General features: G+C 35.0%; 1 protein-coding gene across 1 annotated transcript in view; it reads left to right on the top strand.

Moving 5' to 3' along the window:
- The first annotated feature begins 225 nt into the window (after positions 1-225).
- LRP1B (LDL receptor related protein 1B) overlaps positions 226-23123 on the top strand; it is a 1140323-nt gene continuing 1117425 nt past the window's right edge. Inside the window, exon 1 of the mRNA XM_063429375.1 lies at positions 226-520. Within this exon, the coding sequence (XP_063285445.1) occupies positions 439-520 (82 nt within the window). The 5' untranslated portion in view covers positions 226-438. The remainder of the gene's footprint in view (positions 521-23123) is intronic.

Genomic DNA, 23123 nt, shown 5'->3' with positions numbered 1-23123 from the left:
GGAAAGACATAGAATCTGACACAAAAAGAGATACCCAAAAAAAATAAACTGTTATCTGCATTGTGCAATGCTCCACTTTACAAATGTATTTCCCTGTTGTGTTAAATGGCTCTTACTAAGTAATAGAGGTGATTTATGTAGAGAGAAGGGGTGTAGATGCTAGATTCTGTGATTAATCAGTGAATCCCTTTCTCTCAGGCAGCTCACTGCCCCTCTTGTGTGATGTAAGATCAGGCGTACTCTGCATTGAAAAGTCAAGACACACACAGACTCTCACATACATACACACACCTACAAATCCTGCTGGAAGCAGGGAGAAGGCTGGCTCATTTAACAGAAGAATTTTCCATTGACATTTGTAAATTACACTAGATTCAAGGCTCACCGCTGACTTACTGAGTGTGCAGTAAGGCAATCAAAGGCTTTCACACTGCAACAATGTCTGAGTTTATTCTTGCCTTGGTGACAATATCAGGGTTATTTCCCATTGCTAAGGTGCTGGCTGCTGGATCTGAAGGAGGTAAGGAGTCTTCATTTACTGGCATAACTTGGAAACTTAACGTTCAAGCAGAGGGGAAGATGCTCTCTTGCAAGTGTGGTACCCCATTTTGTGAGGGATGCTGTGGTTTTGTTTCTCTGTAGATACTGGGATTGCTGGTAAAAGTACAGACACAGGATCCAGTCAGTGTATAACTGAATGCAGAGAGAGATTTAGCATGCATTTCAATCTTTATTAAATATGGGTGTTTATAGCAATGTAATGGGCATGTTTGCAGTCTGTTATTTGTACATGCAATGCTGAAATGGAGCATTTAAGGCTATTATGACTGATTTTTGTCCAGTATTTTTTTTTTTTAACCCTCTGCTAATGCTGTCCTGCTTTCTTAATTCTGTTCTGCTATCATTGGGTTTCACATGTAGATGGTAGTAAATGCTTGGGGGAAAAGGTGAATTGTTTTTGTTTTGTGCAGCTTTTAGATAAATGCTTGCACTTAAAGCAGTATTACTCCACAACAATAGGTCATAAACTTCTCCCTGTGCATGCAAGAAAAAACGCTCATCATTGTGATTCTGTATTGCAAGGGATGCATTTAAGGTTATAGACTACAGTATCACCATTAACACTCTGAGTGCTGGAATACAATTTAAAGTAAAGGGTGCTATAGGACTCTGGCTTTCATTGGGTTAATACTGACTGCCTTCCACTGTCTACACACAGTCCATCAGGATATAGCTATGTTTATAAAGGGAATGTGGTCCTTTTTCAGACTGGTAACTTTTCAACCATTGACCTACTACAGTGACATGTATTGAAAACCCCAATGTTTATGTAGAATTGGTCCAGTATCTTCTACATGGTGTGTTTTTGCAGTAAGTTGCTGTAACATTGTATCACTGTGTGTCATTGTGAGATGCAGGATGGGAAGGCAATGTATATAGTACCAGCTCGAGGTCTCATAAGGGCACGTTACAATAATCATAATACATGCATGTCTAATGTACTGGATTATGGCATATGTTGCACCTTATGTTATGACTGTTGGAGCCGGGTAACCGACACAGACTTTTATATTGTTAATGAAGAAATATTTATAAGCAGGGAATACATTAGGGCTGTTGACACTGGGGAGGTGAGAGAGAGAGATGGATTTATGGATAGATAGATAGATAGATAGATAGATAGATAGATAGATAGATAGATAGATAGACAGACTGACTGACTCCAGTAGGTATGTATACACAAACACTACATAGCAATACAGTATGATACACAGCAGTTTATTAGCCCATTTTTCTGTGAATGAACTTATAACCTCACTCTACAAAATGTGGTCTTCTACCTACCAACATTATAAATATATGTGCTATCAACAAATGGACATCTAGTATATCTAACAGCAGAAGAGTGAGCATCCGTCACTCTTTTATAGAAGACAATATATGATTTTTGAAGCGTAAAATAGATTTATGTGTATATAAATACATTATTGTATTATAATGTGTATATAAAAATACATTATTGAATGAGCCTTGCTCTTGACATTTGAGACTTGTTTGAAGAAGACTGACCCATCAACCACCAAGGACAGGACCTTGATTATGAAGTATTGGACATTCCTCTTTTTGCTGTTGTTCTGTAGCAGAAACAGGACTTCAGCTCCCCTCTTCATGCACCATATGGTACGAGAGTTATTTCTCGAAGGACGAATATTTCATTTATGTCATAGGTGGTCTTGACTCAATACACATACTTGGTCAAAGTATGTTCAAACATTTTTAGAGAGAAGTGTTGTTTCCTAGGTAATCAGTATAAATGCTTTGTAGAGAAAGCCATTTCAGGAGAATGCTGTCCTACTTGTTCTGCAGTGAATGGAACTTGTTCAATATACTTGATTTTAAGAAAGGATTCGGCATTTGTATATATCTGTTGGCACACAGTAATATACAGGATTGCATTGTCCTGCTTTATATATGTCATCATGCAGCATTCGTCTTAAATTTAGCCATATTTCCTGAAAGTTTTATGCATCATTTATCAGATAGCTAAATCTGCACAGTTTGTGCCATTTCATACGTAAAAGACCCAAATGATAACATCCGTAAGATTTATGTAGAGCGATATGAACACAGGTGCTGAATTTCTACATAAATTAATATAATTGAAAGATGATGCAAACTGTGTATATTTCTCTTTAACAACTGTACACGATACAAGATTAATGAGCTCTTTGGTATCTTATGACACTTTGAAAAATATGCTTCTCAGAAATGGTGTTTTTTATACAGAGGTTATGATCTTTGCATTGCAATTAGTTTGTGTACAGCAAATGTTAGCTTATTTGAATGGCCCTACCACCTTAAAAAAATTAAGATTGACCACTAAAAATAATATTAATAAAAATAATAGGAAGAAAATAAATCTGCCTTTTAATGACATAATATTCTTGATATAATGGCGCCACCAAAATAATTAAGAAAATTATTGTTAAATAGGTATGACGCCAATGTATTTGTTTTAGTTAGAACTAATGACTAATCTTTCATATCTAATAACCAATTTGGGCACCTACACAGTACCTTTAGCACGGAATTTCTTATTACTGTTGATAAAAGGGTTAAACTTTTGAGAAATCTTTGGCCATGCTGATATTTTCAAAGCTTGGGGGTTGAGTGACAGATAGTTTTCTTGTATTGTTAAGAAAACAAGTGTTAGACTGTGGTGGGCTCAAATTTCAGAAATCATTTAGTTAATGAAGGAAAGAGGTTTTGAATACAATGCAAACTCCTAAACAGATTTACATTTAGCATGATGTGACTCTCTGTGTGAGTCAGTTTTCTAGCATTTTAGAAACTGCATGCATTATTGTACATTCCTTTCTATTAACAATTTTGGTTCACTTTGATATTCGACATGCAATAGTTAAAATTACTTGTAAAGGGGCTATGAATAATTTTAAACGTATGATTGAAAGTATTGTCAATTACAGAGGGCATTTTAATACATTTGGATTTTCTACCTAGAGTCAATGCTGGTACACTTCCATTATTTAAAGAGAGGGGGCGCTAGCTTAATGTTAGTAGAAGTATGAATTGAAACCTGTATATTTCTTTAGTATTGAAGAGAAGATATATCATGGTAAAACAGTTGTTTTTTTTCCACTTATACTAAGGACTCAGTTAGAACAAAAAATGTTTTTTCAAATTTTTTTTAAGCAGTACTACCTTATTACTAAATACAATTGGAAAATCTAGAGCAGGGAGTCTGGCAAACAAGAAAGATCTTTATGCCTAAAAAGATTAATGTATACTTGTGGGTTTTTAAAAATAATAATTTATTATTTTATTTAATTTTTATTTAGTTGGATAACGGACATTGGGATGCATTGATTGGATTTTATTTCATAGCTCTATATCGCAACATAAGTTCTTATTTTGCCTGTCTTATACTACTCTTTTCAAAATAGATAAGCAGTGGCGCAAGGCAATTAAACATAAACTTGGAAAGAAAAACACACAGGGAAATATTAATTAAACTGCATCGTGTGGTGAGTTAACAGACTTGAAACATTACAATAAAAAATAGTAGCTTGTGCATAATTTATTAGACATTTAAAGAATCCTAGATTACAATGGAATGGTGTTAATGTTAACACGCAATTTTTAGAGCCTGCTGCCCATCCATGACATGTTGTAGATGTTGGCAGTGGGATATTTAAGTTGAATCTATTGCATATATAGTGCATTATGGCATTAAAGAGCACAAAGGGCTTTTAAAATACAAACAGCTAAGGTGGTAGTAGTAAGGGTCGAAAAAAAATACTCAAGTCACTCAAGTTCAACTGTTTGCACATGTACATGCCATCCTTTTTGCCCACATTATCTTTTTAATATTATTTTCCTTAATAAAATAAAGCATATAGTAAAAGTATACAACTATATAACATTTTGTTTCTCTTAGGAGTGATATTTTAACTTGAAAGAGAAAATTACTTTTTTTCTGAAAATCTTATATTTCTCACAGAGAACCCCTGGATTCCATTCTTTTACGCACATATACCTTTGCGAGGCTATTTCTCATTCATAAGCTCCGGGTTAAGAGACCATTGAGCAAAACATGAGAATAGAATCCCTTTAGATATTTATAATGTAATTGAACTAAGACAAGTGTGCAGGCAAATTCATTCGTCCCTTGGAGAAAGTATGTCACATTGGGATGTAATTTCGTACTCTTGGTTGTATATCCTGAGCTATTTAGAGGGGACTGCGGTTCCATATTGCTTGTTGCTCATGCTTTATATTAGAAAGTCAGAAGTGTTTAACTAGAAGTCTTGATCATAAATTAAGTATATTGAGATTTGTTAATACAATAAATGGATAAATGATAGATAGATAGATAGATAGATAGATAGATAGATAGATAGATAGATAGATAGATAATAGATCTTCAGCTAAGCTATTGTCATGTTGAATTGTGGCACTAAAACTAAACTATAAATCCCAATTATCCAGAAAGGAATTGTAATTTGGCAACCAATATTAAGAAGATTGAATATTTATTGCATATTTGTGCTATCTGGACAAAATGCTCAATAATTAATGGAATTATATATTAGTGATTGTAATAGAGTGTGGATTCAAAACATAATAAAACATACTATGCAGTACCTTAATACCAATTCCCATTCATCCTTCTCTAATATCAGACTTGTTCTTGAATTAGCTAGAAATAGACATTAAATATTGAGATGCTATGAACTTTATGACACATCATGCAAATGTAACATATTTGACCTTAAATAAAATATCTCTTTATTTGAACCAAGGGCATTCATTTACTCTACTTGATCTGATGGTTTCCAAAGAATTCAACAGCAGGATCCCTTTGCTAATACCATAAATAAATAAATATATTATGCACAACCTAGCCTTTATTGTTCTGTTTAAAAACAAACAAACAAACAAAAACAAAAAAAACGGTTCTGCCTCCTTTAATTACTCAACATGTTTGCATTTTTCTATAAACACTCATTCAAGGCATAGCAATGCAAATTAACATTCATTAAGTTATTATTATATTTAATGAGAATAGTGACATTCAGGAAATGTTCATACTTTGAAGCACATTACTGGCTGCATTATTTGTGATGTTAGTTCAGGATAACACTGGTTTGTTCCCATTGAGGTGAAAATGTATTACTGGTTTCTTTAAATTTAAGACCACAGTAGCTGAAATGAAAACTTAGGTCGCTTAAAGACATGTTCCATTTTGGCTACTTTGCTGAGCTACAGAGTGGAATTGGGTGAGATAGAACATCCTGCACAAGGAAGACTGTGGGAGAGATTTCAAATGGGTTTCCTGTAGACAATATTGCATTCCCATTTTTTCAGATCATATAATAGTATTTTACATATTTGTGGGATGTTAAGCCCCCTAACATTGTAAGTAACAATTTTCATAGTTAAATAAGGTATTGCGGATTTCCATAAAAGGGAGTCAAGTACCTTAATTGGGCCCATATTTCAAGATACCTATACTATCTCTATTACTGACTAGAGGATATATGATTGTAAGTTGTCCACATTTGTTTTGGCTAGACTATAGAAGCAATACAATTTATATGTAACATCCCTGTTATATGTTTGGATCTTAAAGTATTTACGACTAATAAACCTGTTTGGGTGTTATAGAACTAAGTGATATAACAAATAAAGTAAATAAAGTAAGAAAAAGTAACCAAAATAAAGTATTTTAAATTCAGCACCAATCCAATATTCAAGGTGCTCAGGGAACCTTCTGCCATTCTGGGGTGAGGTTTAATTTGCCTTTGGGTTTCTCCGATGCTGGAAATGACGTTCGTTCCTCCACTGATTTGATCAATGTTAAAGTCCCATTGCAATAGACTAATAATTTTGTAGGAAAGCTCCAATGAAATTGGATATTCTTCTCTCTTAAGGTTTCCAGAGATATATCCACAAAAATCTGTAGGGTTGAGTAGCCTTCCATTATAGGGATTAATGGGTCAGCCTGCAAAATCCAGGTATCACAGCCCTGTGGTAGATTTAGGTATGTTTCCCTATCCAGTGGGCAACGGTACACGGTCAGCATGTCTGGGTGTGCTTCGGGAATTAGAGCCACAAAAAAGTCCTGGATGTAGGACAGCAGGGATTGTTCCTTCATGAGCTTTCTCCAAGTTCTGTGACCTTGTCTACACATTGTGCACGTTTTGTGGTCCATTTCTCTGAACACATCTGCTAAGCTTCAGATGAGAACTTAAGGCTATGTGGCCATTCACATTAAGCATCAAGCCATGGCCCCGTTCTCTTTTCTTTTTACACAACATTTGTTAAGTTTGTTTCAATTTTTTCAAAGTCTTTTGTTTGTTATGTTATTATGTTAACTGTGGGTGTATGTATATCGTCTCTGATGAATGCTATGATACTCTTAAAGGCAATTATGAAAAGAGAATTTGTTCTGCTGGGATTATGTGCTGCTCCACAGCACTGCTACTGTTCTGTATATGGATGACAACTAGAGCCATTTGCAAATCCTTTTAAATTGTGGGTTTGGAATGCATCATCTTCAAATTTAAACTTTATAGAGAAGGATATCCTCTCTCACCAACCAAGGAAATAGATATTCCCACGCGATGCAAGATAATTGTATTATGAGTATAGGATAGTTCACATTAATAAACTGTAAACAATTTTACAATATTACATGATCATGTTTTCAGTCCTGCTGCACTGTGGACAACATCAGATGACGCAATCTAAACTATATCACACTGTGCAATGTAAGATGTCCAGCATTAGACAATCACCGGTATTCATATTTATGTTCTTGCCTGACTTATGGAACATACAGATTGGTAGGAGTTACTTTCCTGGGTTCTAGCTGCTATTTTAATATCTTTCATTAATTTGGCAGCTCTCCCAAATTAGCATGATGAAAGGGGTGCTGGTCACATGATCTTGTGGTTTAATGTTATGTCCAGAATGGAAACATCGATACACTGTATTGTTACTTTTATCTAGTAATTTCTGTTTTTGGAAAAAAAAATAAGAGAAATACTTTTATTATACTTTTTTATATTTACACAAAATCTTTAGAAATGATGTGCTATACAAGAAATGATTTGATTCCGACCCCCACCAAGCCCAGTCCACTGTTCAGATTGATTGGTGTCCATAAATGCAAGGTCTTCTTTATATCTGCATGATTTTTAGAGGATTAAAAATAAAGGAAATCGATAATGCATTCAACACGGTTATTCACTAACGTGACAAATTTTGAATTTACTTTAAAATCTCACTTAATATATAACTTTAAGATTACTGTGTAAAGTTAAGCAAATGTGATCTTTTTGCAGCTCCTTAATATCAAATCAGTTCTCTGGTTTACTAGCAAGTCCATGAGTACATTGTTCTTGCAGCTTTTATTTTGTTACAATGGTGAAGTTAAACACTAAAGAGCAAGAGGGATAGACAGCTTTCTTGGGTTACAGTTTGCAAATGATGTGATGTCGTACTAGTGTGAAAAAAAAAATGATAAATGAAGATGATTATGCATCCTACTTATGACTCAATAACAAACCTTAACCCCTTAAGGACACATGACATGTGTGACATGTCATGATTCCCTTTTATTCCAGAAGTTTGGTCCTTAAGGGGTTAAAGCAGTTTTGGGGAACGCAACATCCTAAAAATAACACTAGAATGGCAATTCAACAGCAAGGTATTGACATAATATGCAGATACAGTAAGTACAGTTACACTAAAGATTTCTGCTATGTTTGATATAATCTCTGCCACGTGCTCTGTGTGCTTTGAACTCTCCTTTCCTTTTACCTGTCCCAAACTGCAAGACAGTAATATTTAGATTAACCAACCTGTAAAAATTATGGCAAAAGGCAAGAACAATTTACAATCTTTCTGCACAAATGCAGCGACACTAGGTGGCAGAAAAAGAATTTCCTCTGCAATATGAAAATCATTCACAAGGAAACGATGAAGTAGGGTGATGATTTCAGGTTACATATCATCAAAATTCTATTTAGGAATACATGTTCCTGAAAGAAAGGGGGTTAAGATAATTGTGTAAATATAATAGGCCTATGGTGTGCTTAAAGGGCCACTATAGGCACCCAGACCACTTCAGCTTAATGAAGTGGTCTGGGTGCCAGGTACAGCTAGAGAAACTGCTATGTTTATAAATGGGTTAATCCAGCCCTCAAAGCCTCTAGCGGCTGTCTCACTGACAGCCGCTAGAGGCGCTTGCGTGATTCTCACTGTGAAAATCACAGTGAGAAGAGCATTGATAATGCTTTCCTATGAGACCGGCTGAATGCGCGCGCAGCTCTTGCCGCGCGTGCGCATTCAGTCGAATGGGAGGAGAGGAGAGGAGGAGGATCGGAGGAGGAGAGCTCCCTGCCCGGCGCTGGAGAAAGGTAAGTTTTAACCCCTTTCCTCTCTCCAGAGTCCGGCGGGAGGGGGTCCCTGAGGGTGGGCGCACCCTCAGGGCACTATAGTGCCAGGAAAACGAGTATGTTTTCCTGGCACTATAGTGGTCCTTTAATAACCTTGTAAGAAGAAAACAACCTCTTAAAAACATAATAAGTGAGTTTTTTATTTTTTTTTAAATGTGATGCATATATTTTATTAATTGTAGAGTCTGCAGCATATACAGTTATTTGACAACCTATTATTAGTGTATATTTCTACTTAGTGGCATATTCAGCAATGAATCACACTCATTAAGTTTAACACATATGTTGAAACCCCTTTCACTCATCACAATTGCATCATTAATCAAATTACAATATTCTTTTAAAGCTTGTGACCTATAATCATGATAATTTCAATTAGATTTTTTTTATTGTCAGTGAATATATTTTTGAAACTTTCAACTCTCACAAACTTCTGTTATTTGCAGTTCTTGCATGCTGTACAAAAAAGCACTTTCACAAATTTAGCAAAAATATGATTTGTCGAGTTTTCATTCTCCGAAGGTCTTTAAAAATGAAAAGTATGAGTTTTTGAAATGACTCAGCATGAATAAAATCTACCTCTTAAGTGTTTTTTCTGAATCTTTTTTTTTTTACTTGCCCAACACAAATTCAAAATACATATTTTTAAGCATGCTTTGCAAAAACATCTTATACTAAAGTATTTATTAAGTTGCTCTTCAGAGAATGAAGTATATTTCTACTAAACGTTGTATTTTGGTAACATATGAACTTTGAATTCAGGGAAGAAAAAAATAAGTTTTCTCACTTGTTTTTTAAACTTAAAAGATAAAAAAAAATGTATGTACATATAGAATATCTCATATATTACCGTTTTATCTATTGAAGACCCACTTGGGTCACACAAATAGTCAGTAAATTCTTGCTAAATGGAGCCATCTCTCTTGTTCATAACACCAAAAGATAAATTAGAAAAAGATGTGTTTGCAATCATTTACTGTGTCCTTGTAAGATTGCAGCCAAGTTCGTGGAAGTTTAAAATGGAACTAAAAAGAATTAATCAGAAATGATCAAATTAATTTTATTAAGATCATTTACAACTGCAAGTCTCGTTCCAGTTATGCTGGTCAGGATTCTTTCTGAATCTCTAAGTTGAAAGGTTAATGACTAATTTAGTGAGCTAGGCAGCTTCTTTTCATTTTTCATTTGCAATTATCTCTACTTGTTTTAAAGCCTAAGCTTACTTCCAAAACATACTGTCCCCATGTATTACATCTGTCAGTTAAAAGTGCTTAATTTTAAATAGAATAGAATCCCATCATCACACGTATTAAAATATTCAAATAATTCTTTGACTTCTTGCTGGTGTAACAGCAGAAGCTGGTCAAGTTCTACACACTAAGAGGAACATAATAAAATACAACCTATCATTATAGGCAATTTGAGCTTACTTGGAGTTTCAGCAGAATAAATTGTTAATTGTGAGAACTAGCAATTTCAATTTAAAGGTATTTTAATATATTGATTTGCTTTGCTAGAGTAATTTACTGACGGTTATCCGAAGTTAGCTCTCGTAGTGTTAATTTAAGAATCAGATGGCTGATCTTAACATTTACCTTTATAAATTTTTAATCAATCGAAATAATACTTTCAAAAATAAATCACAATGGCGTGTGTTATGATGGAAGATTAAAACCCTGTGATTTTCTTACAAGGTTATTCGCTAAGAAATTAATTAAAAGTAAATTCAAAGATTTACTGTTAATAACCCTGTTTATGTTATATATAATACTACTACTACTACTACTAATAATAATAATAATAATAATAATAATAATAAAAAATCTTACTTAAAATACATGGTATGTAAAATATAGATATCAATTTACTATCGTATGTCACCTTTATTTAAAGAGACACTTCAAACAGTACCAACACTGTACCTTAAAGTAGTAATCATTTTACTACTAATCTACTGTATATGTGGACTTTCACTGATCTGTCAAACTGTTGACAAGCCCAAACCAAGTGACATCAATGAGTGACTGCTACCATAGATGTATTCTCATAAAATTGGTATTAAGTGTCTAAATCCATGCACACGATAACTCTACAGGTCTTTCCATAGCCAACTAATTGCACTATTGACTATGCACTACTGTAGAAAACTATGTTATAGCTAGCTGTCAGTGTTCATTAGTATTAGTATCTGTCAGTGCTAAGGGATATATATTTAAATTAAAGGGATTCTCCAACCACCATGACAACTGCTTCTTTTATACGTGGTCATGGTGGTAGGAACCTGTATGTGCAGCGTTTCTGCTTGAGTGCAGAGATATATTCAATTATGTGCTGGGGGAAAGTTGGACCCCCCCCAGCACACATGACATAGGCAGCCTGGAATTCTGTTGAACCTCTATGCAAAAATAAAATTTTCATCAGTGCACACAGCTTGCTGGCAACATACATAATGAGTTTCATCATACTTTTCATTTGTGTGGGGTTTTGCACAAAATACAACATACAGAAAATAACTGTATTTAGTATAACACACAGAAACATACAGAAAGATGACCAGGCAAGCAAATTAATGCTTAGGAGGATGGGTTGACTGCTATACGAGCACAAGGAGAAACATGTATGGTCAAGTAGATGTGGAAAAACTGTAAATAATCTAGATTTTTCTGAAGTATTGTGCCAGTAATACATGATAAAGCCCTCCAGAAATACCCAAATGGATTAATTGATATACCTTAATAACAATATAAAGTTTCAGAAGACTTATAATAGAGATTCCACACATTCTTCTAATCTAACATTGTCACACTAATCAGAAACACATGGAAATTGTGTATTAATTGTTTTCCTCTAGATCAATGTTCCTTAACTACAAACCAATAGCTCTAACAAACAAACCAATATGATTTTTAAGAAGATATATTGCCTTTCCACAGCAACAAATAGCCTCTGGCTATATCAAATAAATTGATATATGTATAGTTATTTAGATGTCAGCAAGGACAAAGTCAAATAACATAAATTTCATGTTTGCTTTCCTGCCAATGTTTAGGTAAAGTAGCAAAGTTATATTTGGTTGCATTAATGCATCCAGGTTCTTATATTGATTAAAAGTGCAGTTTGCCCGCTAATTAAAAAATAATAAAATTGATTTATAGTGACTTACTAAGCAATTAGAATCCAATTATTTTTAACAAAAACATACCTTGAATTTTTTTTTTTTTTTTTTAAATTCTTTATTTTTATTGTGCAGGTGTTTACAGGTTATCACATTCGCCACAACAGCGTGTTTCAAAGGTTCACACGAGTTAGGTAGTGGCATGAGCGTTTGCACATTTTTATATTTATAACAAGCTTAGTACACATTGGTGATCAAGAGTTAAGCATGGTGATTAATAGGTAAGTATGCTAGGTTGCACGTGTAAATAACAAAACTAGTTGCGCTGGAGTTTAGACATATATTGCGTTACCTTAATTTGCAGGACGGTTTTTACGTTTAAGTGCTGGTTACATGTTGTTAACTTGCAGGAATAGGTTTCAAAATTTGCAATATATAGATAAGGTATGGATATACTTCTCACATTTTTAAAAGATAGAGTAAGGCAATGCCTAGTGCTGTTAATTGAGCGTAGTGAGATAAATGCATATTCAGGAGAAGAGGCACTTTAGGTCTAGATAGGTATATTGTAGATAATTGGTTCTAGCTAATAATAAGAACAGATGTGGTATACCTGAATCATGCATATATATGCAGGTGAACAAATACAAATGCAAAGACATGGTGATTTCTGGACATTAGGTGAAAGTCACTTGTATTGGAGTGGGTACTCAGCAGGCTTTGGAGCTGGAGGCGCCAGGCAGGCATCTTGCCATCGTGCCACAGGCGAAGTCCCATGTGCCTTTTCTCCGACGCCATGCATGGGCAGAGCAAGGTTTCTCGGTTGGTGGGCTCTTTATGAGGCTGGCAGGATACCTGGGTTCAGTGTGTGTTGCTGGTAAAAGGTAGTTGGCTTGGGGGCTGCGTAGTCGAGGATGGTGCTCGGATTGCGCCGTCTGGCCGTGAAGTATTTTGAATGGTCAGCGCTGCGACAGGAAAGATAGTGTCCCATATGGCAGCGTGGGTTTGTCGGTCCTGTAGTTTGGAGGCTGTGGGTGTGAAGTCGGGAAAACTGTGCAACCTCTTCTGTCTGACTGAGGTGCATTTTCGGTGAGGTGCCACAGGTTGAGCCCGGGGACGATGGGTAGATCTCCCAGGTGAGCGTGTTAGTAGGTTTTGTGGGGAGGGGTGCGGTATCAGAGATGTAGCTTCTGCCAGAATGTTTCAAAAATGCTGTCCAGTCCCGAGAGAGCCCTGGCCAGCACTCCTTGAGGATCACTGTCACACGTGGCGTCCGCCATTGCTAGTGTGCCATTTAAGGTACCCTTGTTGGTCTCTGCAGGCTGCTTGCGGTGGAGGGCATATTGCTGGTAATCCGTACGGGTGAGGTACTCTCTTTTTTCCGACGCCATGTGTATCGAATACGTTTGCCGCCATTCTGCACGCTGCTCAGGGTCTCATCCACAGTGTGGTAGTATGTCTTTGCTGTAGGCTCACCACTGTTGCTTGGGCCGGGATAACCCCCACCGGCCCCAGGGGGGGAGACGGGGCCTGCTCCATGACCTCGAGGGGGTCTGGTGTGATTCAGTCGGGCGGGATAGTGGGGCAGCGGCCGTCTACCCCGCTCACCGCCTAAGTAGGCCTCATCCTGTGCGGACGACTTGAGTCCTTCTGGGGGACTAAAACACGGAGTGCAAGCCTCTCCCCAGGTCCAGTGCCCCTTCATGTATCGGACCGCGTTCTCTGGTCGTTAAGAGGGTACCAATTTGGCTTTTACTTGGTAAAATTGCGCTCGATTGCAGGAGCTGTTGTTTCTTGCGGCTGGTCTGCATGGCGGGCAGGCCCCGCCCCCACCTTGACATTTTTAACATGTAAAATCATGTTATTCAGACAAATCAACTCACTGTTATATAACATGACCTTTATTTACAAAAATTGTACCAAGTTGTTTGTTTGTGGATGAACCGATGATTAAAAATTGTCAGATTGCCTTCAAAGGCATTGGATTTGTGCATTCAGAATTTCCTATTCAGTCTTGTTAACAACTAGGTCCATGGCTGAATCTAGTTATGTAAAATTACAGAGATGGATAGGGGTAATTACTAAAAACTCCAAACTCCAAAATGTAGGTCGCAATAGTTGATTTTGGTATATTTTTTCAATTCAGCTATAGTTACAGCTTGGCTACATTAACATTTGCAAATTGTATTTATTTTGTTTATTGAATAACCAGAAAGTAGACCTTAGATAGTCCTCCTATGATTAAACCTACATCAAGGAAGAAGACAAGGCAGTATTATACCAGCAGGAAAGTGTCATGCATGCTGTGCCACGAAGAAGATGTATGCTTCCTACTCAGATATCTACAGAAAGCATGAGTGTCCAGCATCTATCTCCTAGATATAATTTACACATTTCAGGAAAGGGTGCCTTGTAAGCAGGGGAAGATTCATCATAAGGACCCTACAATAAAGGTGTATGAAATAGATATGAGGAATTGCTGTTAGTGATGCAGACACATACTTTGAGGTGTTTCGCCACTCACAAGAAAATAAATCTGCATATTGTGCAACGATACATTGTGTGTGTTTTCAAACCTATGTGGAATAACTCTCAGAGAGAATGATATCTTAACCAAGAAACCAAGCTGAATGACATTTGCCTATGTCTGTTGTTTGTCCAGTCAGGTGTTGCTCAAAATCTACTTACTGGGATACACTATTACATTGCTCAATCCAAGCATGCTGGATTTGTATTTATTATGTATTTCATTGAATATTTTGCTTTTATATCCCTTTTCTTTTTCTGATGAGTACATTTCCAATTTTCCTTGTTTAATTTGCATGATAATGTAGTTTTTTGTTTTGTTAACATGCTCAAAAGGTGTTTTGTGTGTTTTGTTGGTGCATTATTCCATTAAAAAGCAGCTAACTAGAATGTATATATATATATATATATATATATATATATATATATATATATATATATATATATATACGTCCCAAATCCCAGCACTCAATGCTCCCGGTCTTTTAATGCTCCGGTGCTGTTTCCAACCAAATTGTATACGATACCAGTAGAGAGCACTCAGGAGTCTTTCAAAGACTCCTGAGTGCTCTCTCTGTGTATATATATATATATATATATATATATATATAAATATATATATATAATATTATTTTACCTGTCCAAAATACCAACATTTAGCAATGCATATACTTAAAGGGACACTATAGTCATCAAAACAACTTTAGCGTAATGAAGCATTTTTTATCTATCTATCATGCCTCTAAAGTTTCACTGCTCACTTCTCTGCATATTAGGAGTTAAATCACTTTTGTTTCTGTATATGCAGCGCTAGTCGCACCTGACACAGCCTGCATGAAAACAAAATGGTTTAATTTTCAATGAGATGTAACTTAATCTAAAAGTTTTTATCTCCTGCTCTGTAAATTGAACTTTACTTACATACAGGTGACTCCTGTAAGGTCTAGCAAACATAGAAGGAGATAAGAAATTCTAAATTAAACAAAATTTGCAATATAGGAAGTGCAAACTTTAGATGACTCTTGACAGGAAGTGTTTAGGAAGGTTGTGTAAGTCACACGCAGGGAGGTGTGCCTAGGGCTACTTAAAGTTATTTAACTCCTAAATAGCTGAGTATTGAGCAGTAAGAGTGCAGGGATATGATCTTTACATCAAAACTGCTTTATTAAGCTAAATTTGTTTTGGTGACTATAGTGTCCCTTTAAACATATATCTTGTTTTTTCCTACCAGTTATAAACACATGTCACACTCAATAAAGTTCTGGGGAACATGAACTGATTGTTGATTTGCCCTCTAATGTAAAAATAGAAATACTAAGAATAAGTCATTTGCACACGTTACATGAGATTTTTTCAAGAAAGGTGTTTGAAACAAATGCATACATGCAAATTTGCAGAGTTCATAGAAAGCTTAACGTTTACCTATCATAGTACTCACAATTTAATTTACCCAAAAGTGGAGAATTTTGTTTTCTAAATTGTGCTAGCAGACTTTCTATCAAATGCATAGATTTTCTAAAAATCTATATTAAATTATGGTGTCTCTAAGGCTGAAGAATTGGGTGACAGAGAGAGCAGGAGAGCACTCCCAGGTGGCTCTCCTGCTGCCTGACACAGCTATTACCCTAGCAAACATTCCCCAATATAGTAACAGAATGACTGATGTGCTGGTAATGAAGCCAGTATGTCAACATCATGGTAGAGGATTGCTTTGTTTGAAGAAGTATCCTCAGGCAGGACCAATCATATTGTAGGGAGGGCAGAAGAAAGGAGAGACAAATCTGATCGAATTCCAAACAAGTGATTTATGTTCTTAGTGTTCTCTAAAACTTTTTTTGAGAATTATATCCTAATAAATGCCCACATGGGGTCAACACATGCTTTTATGTGATACTGAGGCCAACAAATCAGTGGTGTATAATAACATCTGATATTATACCACAGCATCTTGAGACATTTAAGAAGAGTGCAGCTGTTTGGAAGATGATCGAGAAAGTAGCCTCCGCTATTCCCTAAACTCTCTATCAAAATACCTAACCATAACCCTTCTCTACGTTTACTAACATAATCCTTCTTTATCTCCTACATTTTAATGAATTTATGATTGCACACTAATTCCTAACCCAAAGTCCAAAACCACTCATTATGTCATAATATTTGTTTTGTAACTTCAGACTTTCTATGAAGTTTCTAATTTTATACCCTCTCGATTTCCTAATATTAAGTCATACACCTTATCTATTTTGAAACCCTAAATCACTGGTTTAAACTCCATGGTTTTTTCTGAATCCTAATATATTTTGGACCCTGTCCCTATTTCCATAAATAAAATCTTTAATTCTTCCCTAAATCATGTTCTGATTTCATAACATTAATCAAACTCTCTTTCCAAAATCTGTTCCTTATTTCCTAATAATAATCGATCTCAATTTCCTAAACCTTACCATTTCTCAATGTCCTAACACCAAAACTTTTACTGTTTCCTAACCAGTTACCTGATATAGCACTCACCCAAAATGCTCACCCTAATCTGTCTCCAAATATATTCTTCAGATTAGGTTCTCTACATTATGTATGTATTAGTAACTTCAACCAGAAGTTCATAGAAGAAAATAAATCTAATAAAATTAATATCAGCGAAAATACACATATATGAATATAGACCACAAACTGGACTATACATCGGACACAAGGTCACATCTTCTATCTGAAGAAGTGGTTATATCTGTATCTGTACAGATATTTAAACAGCAAGTGGATGCATACTTAAATTTAAATTCTGGGGTATTAGCTTCTTGATCTAAGGATAAATCTGACTGCCATTCTGAGGTCAAAAAGGAAATTGTTCCCAGTATGTTGCAAAATTGAAAGTGCTTCAAATTTCTTTTTTGCCTGCTTATGGAGCAACGGCAAAAAACAGATGTGAGAAAGGCTGAACTTATTGGACACGTCTCTTTTCAGCCTATGTAACTATGTGACATTAAAAACTGTAAGAATATTTCCTGTTATCCCAATTAAATTTAAAACATATAAAGATTCTCTAATCCATATTTATACAGCACATAACTCAATTAAAACAATTGCTAGATTGTATTACACGCATGTTACATTCTTTGATGGCATTGCTATTTTTCAGAGCTCATAGAAGAAAAGTTTGCATAACTGATTTTTATTTGATGCCATGAACTTTAATTAAACATGGCTTCAGATTTTTTCAGGCTATACAGCCAGAGGGATGGCGTCTCTTTAAAGTATGGCTTGCGTCCTCTGTTTCTAAATCTGATTATTTGCTGTCTACAGCAATGTGCCTATTTGAGCAGTGTAAAGAATGCTGTGAAATTCAATACACACTGTATATCTCCCAAACACTAAGTTGACTTTCTCAGTTTTTTTTTTACTAAATGGTGATAGGAGCCAAGTTTAGTTCAGTTAAGACATTATGCCATGTTATATTAAATTTGCATTTTTGTCATAAATTATTCAATGTGCACAAGTCTAATATAATCATTTTCAATCAAATGTGCAATAATTGACGTATGCTAAGATGTAAAAGGAAACCCAGAAACTGCATATATTATATTTGTTGATTTAAAAAAAAGAAAACATCACTTTTTGAAAGCATAATTATTGCTGGGGATCAAAATTATAATAGTTTTTTCTTTATTTGATAAGTTCATCAGATCTTCGTGTTTCCAGATATTAAATAACATTGTACCTGCAATAAAATTAATGAGTAAAACACAAAATGTGTTTCAAAAGTGTACATTTACTAAACAGGAACTTGTTTTGATATGTGTTACAAGTTGCACTTACTGATGTCCCGAACAGTTTGCCGGCGAACATATTCAGTTTGCCGTCCGCCCCCTATTCGTCATCATTGAGTAAACTTTGACCCTGTACCTCACAGTCAGCAGACACATCCCAGCCAATCAGCAGCAGACCCTCCCTCCCAGACCCTCCCACCTCCATGACGAATAGGGAGCGAACCGAACATCACGCTATGTTCGCCGGCGAATGGTTCCCGGCGAACTGTTCGGGACATCACTAGTTGCACTATCTACATTAAAAGAGTAGCGATTGAAAAATCCCAGATTCTGTTAAATTGGATATACATATTTTTTCCAGCTTGAAGCTTTTATTTATTTATTTTCTATTTATTTTATCCTAAATTTTCAAGACAGTTTCTCAAGTCATCACAATTTACTAATTAGTGAATGGACACCATGGTCATAGAAAATGTCTAGGAAGCTTTAATTTTACATAGTTACATAGCTGAAAAGAGACATGTGTCTATTATGTTCAGTCTTTCTCACATTTGATTTTTGCTGTTGATCCAAAAGAAGGAAAAAAAACAGTCTGAAGTGCTTCCATTTGTGCACCAAACTAGGAAAACAAATCATTTTTGATCCCAGAATGGCAGTAAGATATCTCTTTGGATCAAGAAGCTTTTATCCCACTAATTAACATGTATATCCCCGTATGTTATGTTTTTGCATAGTATTTATCCAATTGCTGTTTAAACTTCCATACAGACTCTGATAAAACCCCCTCTTCAGGTAGAAAATTCCACATCCTTATAGTTTTTACTGTAAGAAAACCCTTTCCTTTGCCTTAGACTAAATCTTCTTTCTTCCAGTTTAACTGTGTGACCTTGTGTCCTATGTATTGTCCTATTTATGTTTCCATTCAGTAATAATTTTTGATCACTGCTTACCTACTGAGAAAGTTGATTTAGTGGCTGTATCCTAGCCATCAATCATCTTTTTACCATCAATCATCTCCTTTTTTTTTGGTGCCACAGGCAGAACTCCATATACTAAATAAAACAAACAAGTCTGGCCATTGTGCTTGTCAGTCGTTCAAATACACTTCTGTATGGCGCTTTGGAGACACAGAGTTTGTCAAACAGCCGATCGGCCCAAATTTGACTGAATTGCTGGAATCTGAATGTATATGTCTACTGAGCAATACATAGAGCAACACGCTAGATTTACTGTAAATTAGCTGATGAGTGGCTATTATCAATCTACAAGTCACCTTCTCACATGCATTGCTCTATTAGGCAGTGCACTCTCACTAGAATGCACAACTTCCTCATGAATTATTATATATGTATGATATAATAATGTTCTGTGAAAAAGCCTTCAATAGCCCAACAGCAAAATACATTTTTTTACATTAAATGATAATTAGAGGCCAGAATGTCCTAAGTCCTGCCGTGCAAGTCAGTCCTAATAATTATTTGTTATCTTAAAATTTGCATGAAAAGGTTTTTATTTTTGATGCAAGGCATACTCACAACATAGTGTATCAATTCAAGTATGAAGCATTTTTGAGCAAGACGACACATACAATTCAAAGTTGAGTTGTAATACAGGGGTTAAAGCGATATGAGTGCAGATAAGACAGGTTTGATAGAACATAGACACCATTTTTGCAGAGGGTAGTAAATATCTTATGCAAAGATCACAGAGTGAGGAGGGAGAGAGAGAAAAAAGACAAACAAACGAACAGTGCAGAAGATGGTGCTAGAAGGGGGGAATATTAATATAAAGAATGCATGAAGTCCTATATCCAGCACACACAGGTACATGTACAAAATCACACTCATGTACATATACACAATCAGTGCATGTGTACACGTATACACAAGAACATACACACTATACACAAGTACATACATTATACATATAAATTAAACCAAATGCCTAAAAATATGGGCATGCACACTTACACATACATCCACACACAAGTACCAATACATGTACCTACACATATACCAATGTGCCTACACATACATAGACCCATATATATGTATATGTACACATGCACCTATTCACATATACTAGTGGAGGGGTATGTGCTTTATATATACTTGTTGAGCGATCCACTAATATACTGTTGTTGATTGATGTCATTCTGTGATTCAGTAATATAATATATACCAAATATATATAAATAAATAAATAAATAAAAAATTAAAATATATATATTTATATATATATATTATTTATTTATTATTATTATTTTTTTATATATTCTTTTTCTTCTTTTTCAAAAATAAATACTGATTACAATCAAAAGCATCGCTAAATACATATGCGTTAACGTGTCTTTGTAAGTGAAAAACTTGACATACATATTTCAAAATATAAAATTTGCATACTATACGATTTATGTTATATATATATATATATATATATATATTTATACTCATATATCTTTATATTTGTACATTCAGCACTTCTTTAAGAGTTATTATGTGTTAATATGAATATGAAGACTTACATACACCAAACTATCAGTCATTCGTCACACATCCTAGGTTCAGGACGGGGATGAGGGGTCAAACCAAACATCTCATCTAAACTAAACCGTTATTGTTCTCTCTATAATGTTTCCAAGCGGCCCATAGATTCAAATATTTTGCATATTGGAGATGCTCTAAAAAAATGCTGCTTCCATTCTATATTGGTAGTCTTTTTGTTGCAATATCTCTGTCCATATTAAACCACCACAAGATTTCTATCTACGTGCTATACAAATTTTAACTGCTAAGAATAGATGTACTATTAAGCAGTTCTGGATATGATTTCCCGGGAGATGAATGTTGAAAAGAAACATCTGAGGAGATAGTTCAAATCTGCTCCCTAATAAGGATATTAAGAGATTTTGTAAGGCCTTGATGGTATTTTTTAATTCAGGGCATCCCCACCAAATATGTAGAAAGGAGCCATCATTAGCTACACATCTCCAACACGTTTGTGACAAATTATGGTAAATTTTGTGTAGTCTAACAGGAGTTAGATACCAGCACAGTGTTAGTTTATAATGGGTTTCTATTAAATTCATACTGTGCATGTTCTTCCTTACTAGCAACAAGCCTGTTTTCCAATCCTTGTAGTTCAATTCAACATGCATCTCCTTTTCCCATTTAATCCAGGGTGGATTTTTTTCTTGTGGCTTCAATTGCCTATTGATAGAGATTAGCAACTCTAGAGGTGATCCTATTTTCTGTAGTGTTTATTTAAATAATCGATCAAAGGACTGTCTGTTAGAATGATTTTTTTTAAATAAAGTTTTTCAATCTAAGATAACTAAAAACTTCTCTAGGCAAAATATCAAATCTAGATTGAAGCTAATCAAAGGATAACAACGTTCCATGAGGTACTAGGTCATTTAGACATTTGATATTCTTTTCTCTCCAACTTAACAAATTAATGTCTCCTATGTCCCATTGTATGGTTTCTAATGGTGTGTTTAGCAAAAAATAATTTTGTAGTCCCCAAACTGTAATCTTTAAGTTATACATTTTTTTATATATATCTCTGATGATTGGGTCTTGAGTAAAATTAAATCTGCGTATTTTACTCTTAGGATCTGTGCCTAGCCAAAGTGAAATTGAAGGTTCCACTCCTCCAAGATCTTGTTTTTCAATTTCCAACCATACTGGTCTGGAGGTTGAAAAATTATCACAAGCAATGGCATGTATTGTCATATTATTTTTATAATACAAAAAAATACATTGGGAAACGATAAACCTCCCCTTATGGAGTCTCTGTATAAAATGTTTGATGTTATTCTTGGTTTTTGATCCTGCCAAATAAATTTATTAAGTGTCAGTTGAATTTCTTTAAGTACATTAATGTCAATTCTAAGTAGTATATTTTTAAATAAATACGTAATTTTTGGTAACAGGTAAGATCTTATAACTTCCGCCCTGCCCGTCCAGGACAGTTCCAACCCTTTCCAATTTGATAGAGTATTTTTAAAATCCCCTAATTTAGAATGATAAGTTTATTTTATAAGTTCATCGAGGTCCATAGATAATTTTATCCCCAAATAATCAATATATCTAGAGTACCAGTCAAGTTTAAATCTTGATTTAATATATTGAAAATTAGGTATAGATATTTTATTCAATAATATTTGGGTTCTATTGAGATGTAGTTTAAAATTAGAAAAACTGCCATAGTCCTCAATCAGTTGAAGTATTGGAATGGAAATTTTCGGATTCGCTAAAGTTAAAAGAACATTGTCCGCATATAAAGTCAGTTTACCATCTAATGATCCAATAGTTATACCCTTAATGTCCTTACCCTGTCTAATTAAATTAGCTAAGGGTTCCACTGTCAATATATATAGTAGTGGGGCAAGAGGGCAGCCCTGCCAAGTTCCATTTCTAATTTCAAACCATTCTGAAAGAAGCATATTACCCAGAATCCTAGCTGTAGGTTTGGTATACAAAAGCATGTTCTTCCTAAAATTACCCACAATGCTGAAGGCTTCCAATACTGTGTCTAAAAAAACACCAGTTTACCCGATCAAAGATCTTTTCGGCATCGAGGGCCATCATAATAGAGCCTTCCTCTTGTAAATTCATATGGTAGATTATATTTATCACCTTTCTGGAATTGTCATTAGTACTTCTTCCCTTAATAAACCCCCATTGATCTAAGTGGATTAAATCTGGTGGAACTTCCTTCAACCTCTCG

The sequence above is a fragment of the Pelobates fuscus genome, chromosome 8, assembly GCF_036172605.1.
Source record: "Pelobates fuscus isolate aPelFus1 chromosome 8, aPelFus1.pri, whole genome shotgun sequence".
Classification (NCBI taxonomy): Eukaryota; Metazoa; Chordata; class Amphibia; order Anura; family Pelobatidae; genus Pelobates; species Pelobates fuscus.
Note: the sequence above shows the minus strand (reverse complement) of the source record. Positions and strands in the feature narration are given on the sequence as shown.